This window comes from Pempheris klunzingeri, chromosome 4 (assembly GCF_042242105.1).
Source record: "Pempheris klunzingeri isolate RE-2024b chromosome 4, fPemKlu1.hap1, whole genome shotgun sequence".
Taxonomy (NCBI): Eukaryota; Metazoa; Chordata; class Actinopteri; order Acropomatiformes; family Pempheridae; genus Pempheris; species Pempheris klunzingeri.
The window spans coordinates 58,416-70,000 of record NC_092015.1 but is presented as its reverse complement, the minus strand read 5'-3'; the positions used below and the strand labels follow the sequence as shown (position 1 = coordinate 70,000).

At 49.0% G+C, this 11,585-nt stretch overlaps 1 protein-coding gene across 5 annotated transcripts; it reads right to left on the bottom strand.

The window, feature by feature from the left end:
- Positions 1–10: 10 nt before the first annotated feature.
- LOC139200391 (zinc finger protein 791-like) lies at positions 11–9,365 on the bottom strand. 5 transcript variants are annotated; one of them, XM_070829676.1, is made up of 6 exons: positions 9,109–9,365; positions 7,930–8,143; positions 5,967–6,436; positions 5,529–5,583; positions 1,320–2,130; positions 11–1,088 (listed from the first exon to the last, which is right to left on the bottom strand). In XM_070829676.1, exons 1-6 carry the CDS (start codon positions 9,229–9,231, stop codon positions 299–301), a joined length of 2,463 nt encoding a protein of 820 aa, XP_070685777.1. In that variant the 5' UTR covers positions 9,232–9,365; the 3' UTR covers positions 11–298. The 5 variants fall into 5 exon arrangements, with proteins under 5 accessions (XP_070685777.1, XP_070685778.1, XP_070685779.1 ...); XM_070829677.1 differs by having other exon boundaries at positions 1,320–2,085; XM_070829678.1 differs by having other exon boundaries at positions 1,320–2,085; positions 5,538–5,583.
- Positions 9,366–11,585: the final 2,220 nt, after the last annotated feature.

Here is an 11,585-nt window from a genome sequence, read left to right as displayed (position 1 = left end):
ACATTAAAGGAAAAGTACAACATTTTATTATTGCCTGTGTTCGCATACCAGAAGATGGATATGGACCTAGAATAAAGAAAGTCTAAAGACCTGTATGAATACGTGCGATGAGCTCCGGGCGGATGGATACACTAGTCTGTGATTAACCAATCTTTAGCCTGTTGGTGGGGCAGGCAGGGCCAGGCTATCAGTTTTCCTCTGTTTACAGTCTTTATGCTAAGCTAGGCTAACAGCTGATTCAGCACATACATTGACGTCTGTCTGAGAACTATTTATTTCCTGTTGTGAGCGTCAGCTCCTATTGGCTGGCGAAGCCCTCAGTCCATGGGAAGACGTTCTTCTGTTTCCTGCGTTTGGCGGAGGACTCTGTACCGTGGTCGTCATCTCCACAGCGGTGTTTCTTCAGCTGACGGGAGTCAGAGAAGCCCTGAGCGCAGCGGCTACACGCGTACAACTTGACGCCAGTGTGGATCTGCATGTGGGACTTGAGCTGGTTGGACTGGCGGAACCTGCGGCTGCACACAAGGCACTCGTAAGGCTTCTCGCCGGTGTGGACCAGCAGGTGGCGGTGGTAGTTCTGTGGCGTCCTGAACTCCTTCCCACACTGCTCGCACTTATGTGGTTTGACGCCGGTGTGCAGGAGCTCGTGCTGCTTCAGCTGCGACGACAGCAGGAAGCCCTTCTGGCACACGGTGCAGACGTGCGGCCGGTCGCCGCTGTGCTGCCTCATGTGGTACAGGTACAGGTGGCGGAGGTGGAAGGACTTCCCACAGGTGTTGCAGGTGAACTCCTTGTTCTCAGCGTGGCTCTTCTCGTGTGTCCTCAGCGTCGTGCTGCTGCTGAAGCTCTTCAGACACACTTTACAGCTGAAGGGCTTTGCACTATTCGGCCTCCGCCTCCCCGCCGCGCCGCCAGCCCTCGCCATCTCCTTGTTGTCGTGAACAAGCTGCTGGTGCTTCTGCAGCTGACAGTTGTAGAAAAATGTCTTCCCGCAGAGGTCGCACATGAAGGGCTTCTCCACGCCGTGGACCAGCATGTGGGTCTTCAGAGCCCAGGTACCCGTGAAGCCCTCACCACATCGCTCGCACCTGAGACACAACACAGGAGAGATGCAGCTGTCAGGGTTCATCCCTACTCTTAATGTCATTCAGCACCAAGCGACTGATCTGTATGATGATGTTCTACGAGACAATCATCTACAGCCTGTCTACGGATCTACAGTCTACGGATCTACAGTCCGTATAGCTGAATCGTGTATCTTTCATTTATTAACTGATTTGTTGTGTTATGGCTTGGACTGTTGGGGGGGGGGGGTTTACCTGAAGGGCTTTTCGCCATTGTGGAGTCGCAGGTGTCTCTGGAAGTTGTACTTGAGGCCGAAGCTGAGGCCGCAGGTCTGGCACATGAAGGGCTTCTCCCCGGAGTGCACCACGCCGTGCTGCAGCAGCCCCATCCTGCACTTGAAGGCTTTGTCGCACTCGCAGCACTTGAACGGCCGCTCCTCGGAGTGCGACCTCTTGTGGACGCGCAGGTTGCTGGCGGTGGAGAAGCTCTTGCCGCAGGTGGGGCAGGGGTATGGCCGGGCGCCGGTGTGGACCGTCTGGTGCTCGCGGAGGCTCTTCTTCCTCGTGAAGCCCTTCCCACAGACGTCGCACATGAAGGGCTTAACCTGGGCGTGCGACACCTCGTGGTACCGGAGCGCCGCGGCCGAGGTGAAGCTGCGCTCACAAACGTGGCACTTGAGCGGCGTCTTCTCCAGCCGGTGAGACGCCTGGTGGACCCGGAGCTGGCGCGGCAGTCTGAACTTCTTGTCACACTGGTCGCAGCGCAGCAGCTTGTCGGGGTCGGCGTCCCGGGCGTCGGCCAGCTGATGGCCGAGCTGGTGTCTCTGCAGGCTGCGAGCCTTGTAGAAACCCTTCTCACAGGAGGAGCAGGGGAACGGCTTCAGGTGGCTCGACACGTGTTTCCTCAGCTGGTGCTTCTGGTGGAACCCTTTGGAGCAGAGCTCACAGAAGAACCTCTTCTCTCTGTACAGCTCCCTCCTCCTCCTCCTCCCCAGCTCCCTCTGCTCCTCCTCACTCAGAGCTGAAGGGGGCACAGACTGGACGTCACAGGCAGACCACCGACAGTCTGCACACAGACCACAGACAGACAGTCCACAGACCACAAACAGACAGACCACAGACATACAGTCCACACACAGACCACCCACAGACCACTGAAAGTCCGCACACAGACCACAGACAGTCCACAGACTACAGACAGACAGTCCACAGACAGACCACAGACAGATAGACCACACACAGACCACCCACAGACCACAGACAGACAGTCCACACACAGACCACAGACAGACAGTCCACAGACAGACAGTCCACACACAGACCACAGACAGATAGTCCACACACAGACCACCCACAGACCACCGACAGTCCGCACACAGACCACAAGCAGTCCACAGACAGACCACCCACAGACCACCGATAGTCCGCACACAGACCACAGACAGTCCACAGACCACAGACAGACAGTCCACAGACAGTCCACAGACCACAGACAGTCCACAGACCACAGACAGACCACCAACAGACCACCGACAGACAGTCCACACACAGACCACAGACAGACAGTCCACACACAGACCACAGACAGACAGTCCACACACAGACCACCCACAGACCACCGACAGACAGTCCAAAGAGCCCACACACAGACCACAGACAGACAGTCCACACACAGACCACAGACAGACAGTCCACACACAGACCACATACAGACCACAGACAGACAGTCCACACACAGACCACAGACAGACAGTCCACACACACACACACAGACCACCCACAGACCACAGACAGACAGTCCACACACAGACCACAGACAGATAGTCCACCCACAGACCACCGACAGTCCGCACACAGACCACAAGCAGTCCACAGACAGACCACCCACAGACCACCGATAGTCCGCACACAGACCACAGACAGTCCACAGACCACAGACAGACAGTCCACAGACAGACAGTCCACAGACCACAGACAGTCCACAGACCACAGACAGACCACCAACAGACCACCGACAGACAGTCCACACACAGACCACAGACAGACAGTCCACACACAGACCACCCACAGACCACCGACAGACAGTCCAAAGAGCCCACACACAGACCACAGACAGACAGTCCACACACAGACCACATACAGACCACAGACAGACAGTCCACACACAGACCACAGACAGACAGTCCACACACAGACCACATACAGACCACAGACAGACAGTCCACACACACACACACAGACCACCCACAGACCACAGACAGACAGTCCTGTTGGGCTTCACTATACGGTGAACAGCACATGGTGAAGACCGCATGTTTCTTTTCTGTGTGGAACTATTGGGCTCCTTCCCCCAATGCCCCAGTTTCACAGATAGGTGTGAAATCACCCCCGCGCCCAGCTCCACAGTCGCCATTGGCCGGAGGGGACACATGATTTTACGACCGCAGGCCCACAAAACCAGTTCACCCCCACTGAACTCTCTCTTTCTGATGTCTCTCCTGAAGTGGAGAGACCACTCTCTTTTCTGCTCCCTCTCCTGCAGAGGAGAGACCAGCTCTCCTGATCTCTCCTGAAGAGGAGAGAAGCTCAACTCAGCTAAGCTCTGCCTCAGTGTGGTCTGTCCAGAGCAGCCACCTCCTTCATGGTAGCGACACAAGGTCCTGCCTGAAGTAAGCAGATCAGCGCCAGCAGGCACGACCCAGAGTCTGCCAGCTGATAACCAGAACCAACAACAGGAGCACACCAGCAAGTTAGCACAGAGCTGCTAACTAACAGGAACAAAGGAGCGACCGGATTCCTCCAGCCTGCAACCACACAGCAACGGACAAGAACCACACCTTTCCTCCAGCAACAAGCTGAGAAAGCAGCATCCTCAAGGACACTTCGTCTCCCCTTTTAAGGACTGGTAACAAACTCTAACTGGGCATAATTAGCATAGCATTACTGCATACATGGTTTACCCCTGTTAATGTATTGACTTGCTTTAATGTTCACTGAGTTTGATTATTGTGATGTGTTGTAGTTACTGTGCATCCATTAAGTTTAGTTGATGTTAGCCTACAAACTAACCATCCTGTCTTAACCTGCACCTTTATCTCTCTCACACACACAGTCTGCAACAGGCCACTGAGGGACAAAGCTAAGCTAACAGCACTTAGCTTCCTTTGTCTCCTTTGCCCCACACCCCAGGGGGTCTGGCCATCACCATTTGGTCTCTCTCCCCCACCTTTGTGGGACCCATCTCACATTCCTCTGCCTTATCACACACACACACACACACACACACACTCTTATTATGTGTTAGTGTAGTCATAGAGACTTAGTTAGATTGTTTGATTGATTTTGTTTCTGTAACAGCAGATGTCTTTAATACCTACTCTGCTTCAGCTGTACTTACAACCAAAGTACAAGTCCTTCACCTTAATGAATAACAAATGATGTCCCTGAATTTTGCTCTGTTTTAATAAATGTTTTAATACCTGCTGCCTCCTTTAATATTGTACAAGGGTGAACACTTCCAGCCTCTACACTGTCAAGAACTCCAAAATCCTTCAGCTAGCTATCAATGTGGTAATTTTGGTAGTAATTATTAAATTAATTATAAAACATAATTCCAAATTGATAGTTTAGTATTTTTATGAGACTAAATCAATTAGAACGGCTGTCTTTTCCTCGTTTTTCGAGGTGGTGCCCCAATCGAGGTGGACTTAATTCAAAGTTCATTTATTTTAATAATTATTAATTATCTTTGATAATTATTAATTATTTCTGATAGCCAAATTGAACATTACCACTTGTTAAAGCACAACAGTCCAAAGAGCCCACACACAGACCACAGACAGACAGTCCACACATAGACCACATACAGACCACAGACAGTCCACATACAGACCACATACAGACCACATACAGACCACAGACAGTCCACATACAGTCCACATACAGACCACATACAGACAGTCCACACATAGACCACATACAGACCACAGACAGTCCACATACAGACCACATACAGACCACATACAGACCACAGACAGTCCACATACAGACCACAGACAGTCCACATACAGACCACATACAGACCACATACAGACCACAGACAGTCCACATACAGACCACATACAGTCCACATACAGACCACATACAGACCACAGACAGACCACAGACAGACCACAGACAGACCACAGACAGACCACATACAGACCACAGACAGTCCACATACAGACCACATACAGACCACATACAGACCACATACAGACCACAGACAGTCCACATACAGACCACATACAGTCCACATACAGACCACATACAGACCACATACAGACCTCACACAGACCTCACACAGACCTCACACAGACCTGATCCTGCAGAGAGGATCTGGTTCCCCATCTGATCACAGACAGCCGGAGCTCTCAGCTGAGACACAACACAGACGAGTTTCTGCTAAATCCACCTGGATCTCACCTGTCTCACCTGGTGGACTCTCTGTCCGCCCTTCACCACTCCGCTCCACAGTCTCCTGGAGAGGAGACACTGATCAGTCTGACTGGTTCTTCGCTACATTATTGATCAGTTCATCAATGGGGAATCCAATGATCAATTCCTGCTGATTAGGGGCACAGTGACCGATAGCCTTTACTGATTCGTCTAATTAATATTCTTTGGTGATAATGAAGCTTTGTGATCAGAATGATTGATCATAGTGAGAGGTCACTGGATGTAGGAGACATAATCTGCAGATGAATCAATAATCAAATTATTGAACAGCAGCCGATCAACACGAGCAGATATTCAGACTGAAATATCAAAAATAATCATGTTACTGATCAATAAATAGTACAGGATCGTCCAGTCACTAATCAATACATAATACCTAATCCGGTAGGTGACATTTACACTGACCACTGCTGGCTCTTCTTCAGGTGTGGACATGTCCTCGCTGACTGGGGGCTCACCGATTGGCTGATCATTAGTCAAAGGAAATGATGTCATGTCTGTGGAGGATGGGATTACGTCTCCTGGCAACTGTTCAGGATCCGTGGAGATCTGATTCACGTCCAACACCACCTCGGTCTGCGGGTCAGTTGGTCTCCAGGCAGCAGCTGTGTCAGCTTTAGCAGCCGCGCTAGCGTTAGCTTTAGCGGCTACGTTAGTGCTCGCTATGGTCTGATGCGGTTTCTCTGGCGGTACCTGGGGAGTGGGGCTGCTCTGGCCTGTGATTGGTCCAGGGAGTGGCTGGCTGATGATGACAAGAGGGACCTGAGGGTTGCTGCTGGCTCTGCGTCTTGGTTTGGCGGAGTTGAGGATCGCCATGGCAAGGGCAGCAGGGCTGGCAGCTGGTTGGTTGATGTCCAGTGAGACGGCGGGTCCATCTGGAAGATTCAGACAGAGATTAATTCCTGATTATGGATATCTCACAGCTCATTATCCCTCTCTTACCCGGACACCTGCCAAAGAAAGAAAGAGGGCTTAGAGGGCGTGGCTTTCTGTCGGGGTCTGTCAAGACCATTACTTCATATTTTCACACATTTTTACAACCTAAGGTTTTCACAAGCCATAGCTCTATTTCCCTGGTAACGCCTTAGGGTCTGACTGATATCTGGAGCGGGCATCACCGTCCCATTAGGTTCTTCTGCCATGGAAACACTGACTGCTCCAGTAAATAGGACAAGCCTTAGATAGGACTCTGCAGCAGGAGATGTTTCTAGTCCACTCAGCTCAGCTGTAAGCCACAAAGCTAACATTATGCTAGCCACAAAGCTAACGTTATGCAGTAGAATCTGACAGGATGATCGGCCACGCCCCCTCATCAATACGAGGCCGTCACCGACAAACGCTGACAGTTTTTTTAAAATGGCCAACAGAGCCCCAGATCACAGGCTCATGCCCATGAACGACGATCACTATGTGTGACCTGTTCAAAGATATAAACGAAAATCATATAAGAAAATACAAAGAGTACATAAGTTTGGGATTTTAAGACTTTAGATGTTCAACAAACTTAACTTTTACAAAGTCAACAGTTGACAGTGAGAGCCTCTTATTGAACCTTTGTTCTGTCAGGTCCACGGAGACGACCAGGCCTAGAAACCACCGAGGCCATCGACAGGCACATCAGAGACTTGTTAAACAGGCTTTATGACATAGCATTATGACAGGGTGAGAGTTATGACAGGGTTAGGTTAGCCTTGTGACAGGGTTAGCATTATGACAGGGTTAGGTTAGCATTATGACAGGGTTAGCATTATGACAAGGTGAGAGTTATGACAGGGTTAGGTTAGCCTTGTGACAGGGTTAGGTTAGCATTATGACAGGGTTAGCATTATGACAGGGTTAGGTTAGCCTTGTGACAGGGTTAGCATTATGACAGGGTTAGGTTAGCATTATGACAGGGTTAGCATTATGATAGGGTTAGGTTAGCCTTGTGACAGGGTTAGCATTATGACAGGGTTAGGTTAGCATTATGACAGGGTTAGCATTATGATAGGGTTAGGTTAGCCTTGTGACAGGGTTAGCATTATGACAGGGTTAGGTTAGCATTATGACAGGGTTAGCATTATGATAGGGTTAGGTTAGCCTTGTGACAGGGTTAGCATTATGACAGGGTTAGGTTAGCATTATGACAGGGTTTGCATTATGATAGGGTTAGGTTAGCCTTGTGACAGGGTTAGCATTATGACAGGGTTAGCATTATGACAGGGTTAGGTTAGCCTTGTGACAGGGTTAGCATTATGACAGGGTTAGGTTAGCATTATGACAGGGTTAGCATTATAACAGGGTTAGATTAGCCTTGTGACAGGGTTAGCATTATGACAGGGTTAGGTTAGCCTTTCAGGTTCTCAGGACCTCTCAGACGTCCACTCACCTGACGGTTTGATCTGGTACACCGTCTGCGTCACGCTCCTCTCAGCTGCAGAGTTTCTCTCGACTTTTGACCTCAGTTCAGACTCCAGGTGTCCCACTTTGTCCTTCAGACTTTGATTTTCCTTCACTAAGCTCCCGTACAGCTCTCTGAAAACTCTGCAGATCTTACGAGCAGCTTCTCTGGTCGTCACATGGAGGACGGCGGTCAGCTGTGCCTGTGGAGGAAACGAGGCATCGAGTTAGCGACGGTACGGTCCAGCCCCGGGTACCGCGTTAAATATACAAACAGTGTATTTAAATATACTGCACACTGTTCGCTCTTTTTCTTTTATTTAACAAAAAACAACCTTGTAGTTTATAGGGATGTGTTTCAAGCAAAAATAATCTATAGTCACTGTGGATCGGAAATATTTCGACAGCAGTCTCAAACTGGATTTTTTAAAATTGAATGATTATTAAAATATTTGAAAATCAGGACCCATCGCTTGTAATTAAATGGGTTCCTACGAATGTGTGAACTTCAGAATACAAGCAGGGAATGAGAGTTCTGCATAACAGCTGATCTACACACCAACCACATGCTTCGCTAACATGCTAAAAACAAGCCTTCAGTCACCAGGTCAATCAATCAATCAATCAATCTTTATGTGTGTGTGTATGAAATGTCTGTGTGTGTCTCTATGTACATGTGTGTGTGTGTGTCCAGTGGGTAAACCTAACAGGTTGTAATAAGAAACACCCGAGGCTTTTATTTTGAAGGCCACTGACCCGAACAGGAAGTAGTTAGTATCAACACATAAAGTAATACTACTAATAGTATTAGTTAGGGATTAGTTAATAGTACTACTATTAGTACATTGGAGTTATGTAGGTTAATTAATAGTATTAGAATTAGTAAGCAGCCCGTAAATTAGCAGTTAGTATTAATGCACAAAGTATCTTGGAGGTTAGTAAATGGTTAGTATTAGTCATTATTAGTAATAGTCAGCTGCTGGCTCATATTAAGTATTAGTGTTACTTGGTGACTGGTTAAGAGTTTTAGCTGGAAAGTTTGTAGTTGGTCCAAACTATGGCGGAAGTGCTGGGGGGGTTATCCTCCGAGTCTGACAAAGCTCAAGCCTCCGTCCTCACTACCGTGAGTAAACGGGTAACGGTGCTGTAGCGGCGGTCCGGTCCTCACCCGCCGGTCCCGGCCGTCGGTCCCGGCCTCTCCGAGCCTCTGCTGGAGGACACACACGGCGGACTCCACCATCACCTCCAGGATCAGCTCAGTCTGGCCGCAGAAAGTTTGGCTCGGCTCCATGGCGGCCCGCGGGCCTTACGGAGGACCGCACGGGGTGTGAAGTGAGGGTAAGGGAGAAGTGTGAAGCTGTGCTGGACTCAGGTCCAGTCGGTCCGGTCCCGGTTCAGGTGTGACTGAGTCAGAAAGTCCGGAAAAACCTCCCAGTTCGGATGGTTATCTGCTGCCTGACCATCCAATATGGCGCCTTGATGGTCTGTTTACATCCGGGTCATTTCTTCTTCTTCTTCCGCCACCTCCTGGTCCGGAGTTTAAACCCGACAGTCGACTTCCGGCCTGATCCCTTCGAATAATAAAATAAACCCTTCACACACACACACACACACACATTGCTTTATTGTTTTAACAAAGTTAGTTTCATATTGAAAATCTGCCACTTATTCTACTGAATACAACATTAAATTTTAAGTCAGATAATTTATTACAGCAAAAACAAAATACGAAGACTTCAGGGTGAAGAAGGAACAACGAACCGAAGAATCTAAGTCCTAAAAATATGAGAGTGCTGACCCAAACCTACGAGTGCCACCAACAAAACCAAAAGAGAGGAACTAAAACTGTCTTCCTGAAACAAATGAACAGGAGAAAAAAAAATGTTAATTGAAAAGAAAATGGTGGTTCAGCTTCAGTGGTTTATGATACAAATGATAGGTACTGTTAGCACAGGTCGACCTCAGAGTACGATTTGGAGGAAGGACAGAACCGACCTGCTGTCAGATGAAACGCCGACTATTTGAACTGTAGGACGTAACGAGGAGAGCCAATCAGCGGCCGACACAGTCCAGGCCAAACCCCACATGCAGCCAATCAGAAGGAGACCTGTGAGCAGACAGTCAAAGCTCCACACACACCGATCACCTGCGTGCCCGTGTCATCTCAAACCCACATGACCTCAGAGAGCGCCTCTCTCTCCACGGAGCCCTGCTCCACCTGGTGCAACAGGTCGGTCGATTAAGACCACGCTCGTCCTCCCACAGCAAAGCCACCCCAGCGCCGCTGCCGCCAGCATCCGCCTGCAGCGTGGCGGCCGTTCTCCAGCGGACAGTCGACCTGCCGGAGCAGCTTCATCACGTTTAGCATGAGCCTGGTCACCTGCAGCGACGTCACCGGACGGAACAGGACGGGGATGGAACGTCTGTCAACAACCATCCAAATGATGCAAGTGGGACTTTAAGTCTTTGAGGATCTCAGAATTCTGCAGTATTTAAACACAGAACATCTGTCTGGCGATATGGAGAAGGAGGGAGGTACCAGGAGGCACACCAGGTGGACACTGGAGGTACCAGACAGAAAGACAGGCAGACAGACAGACAGACAGGCAGGAGACGAAGAGGACAGAAAATCAAAGATCACTTGTAGAATTTCTTTGTGTGTGTTTGTCTCATTTTATTTTCTTCTTCGGTTGGAACATGATTCTCATCAGACGTCACTGAACAAAGAACAGCCGTGATTGTGACAGAAGTCAAACACGGAGGAGGCAGAATAACTGAGGAACCTTAAAAGAAGAAAGAAAAGCTGTGTGGAGTTTTTTCTTCCTGTGTAAACCTTCAGCTCTGATCTGAAGCTTCAGAACGACACACGTATTGATCAGAAATCCACACAAACAGACTGTAAATGTTCTTACTGAGTCTGAGGGAGTAAACCACTGACACATTTTTAAAATCTCAGAAACTGAAGAAGTGCACTTAGTTTAATGTCTGAAACTGTTCTCAAAGACGAAGAACAATAGTCATTGTGTACTGAAGAAAAACAGACTGACCTCCTCTGTGTGTGCATATTAAAACATTAAATCTCCTGTGGCTTCAAGCTGATTTACATGAATCACACAGGTTTCATCACTGTATCCCATAATGCTTTGCTTTCATGTACCTTTGATTTGACATCATGCTAATCAGTCAGCTCATTCACATCCATCAGTAAATCAATATACCGCATTCACCAAGTCATTTCTGCAGCCATTCATCCACTGCCATGAAACTCAGACTGTCACATGATCATCACATGACCTTGACCAGGTGACCGTGAGGTGGCTGATCTGACTGCTGAGGTTTGCTGTTGGTTGATGGATCAGTCAGCTGACTCCAACAGATCAGTGCTTGTTTCCGGACTCACTGATCAGTTAATGTGACTTTTAAACACACTAAATGCTTGTTTGAGACGAGCCTCACCGATGCAGACCCGTGCATTTCGATGGCTCAGAGCGGCGAATGAAGCTTAGTGGTTTTGGCCGCCGCTGCAGCTTCTCTCCAGGAGCTGCAGAACGACTGTAATGCTGCCGACCTTCAGGCTGTCTGATTCCTCCCCAGCAGTCGGATACCGATGAGGGAACTCGCCTCAAACAAGCCTTTCTGTGATGA

Coding starts and splice junctions, on each gene's coding strand:
- LOC139200391 (XM_070829673.1), bottom strand. CDS start 3,364: ATGTGCTGTTCACCGTATAGTGAAGCCCAACAGGACTGTCTGTCTGTG. Junction 1,089..1,319: donor AATGGCGAAAAGCCCTTCAG/GTAAACCCCCCC, acceptor GTTGTGTCTCAG/GTGCGAGCGATGTGGTGAGG.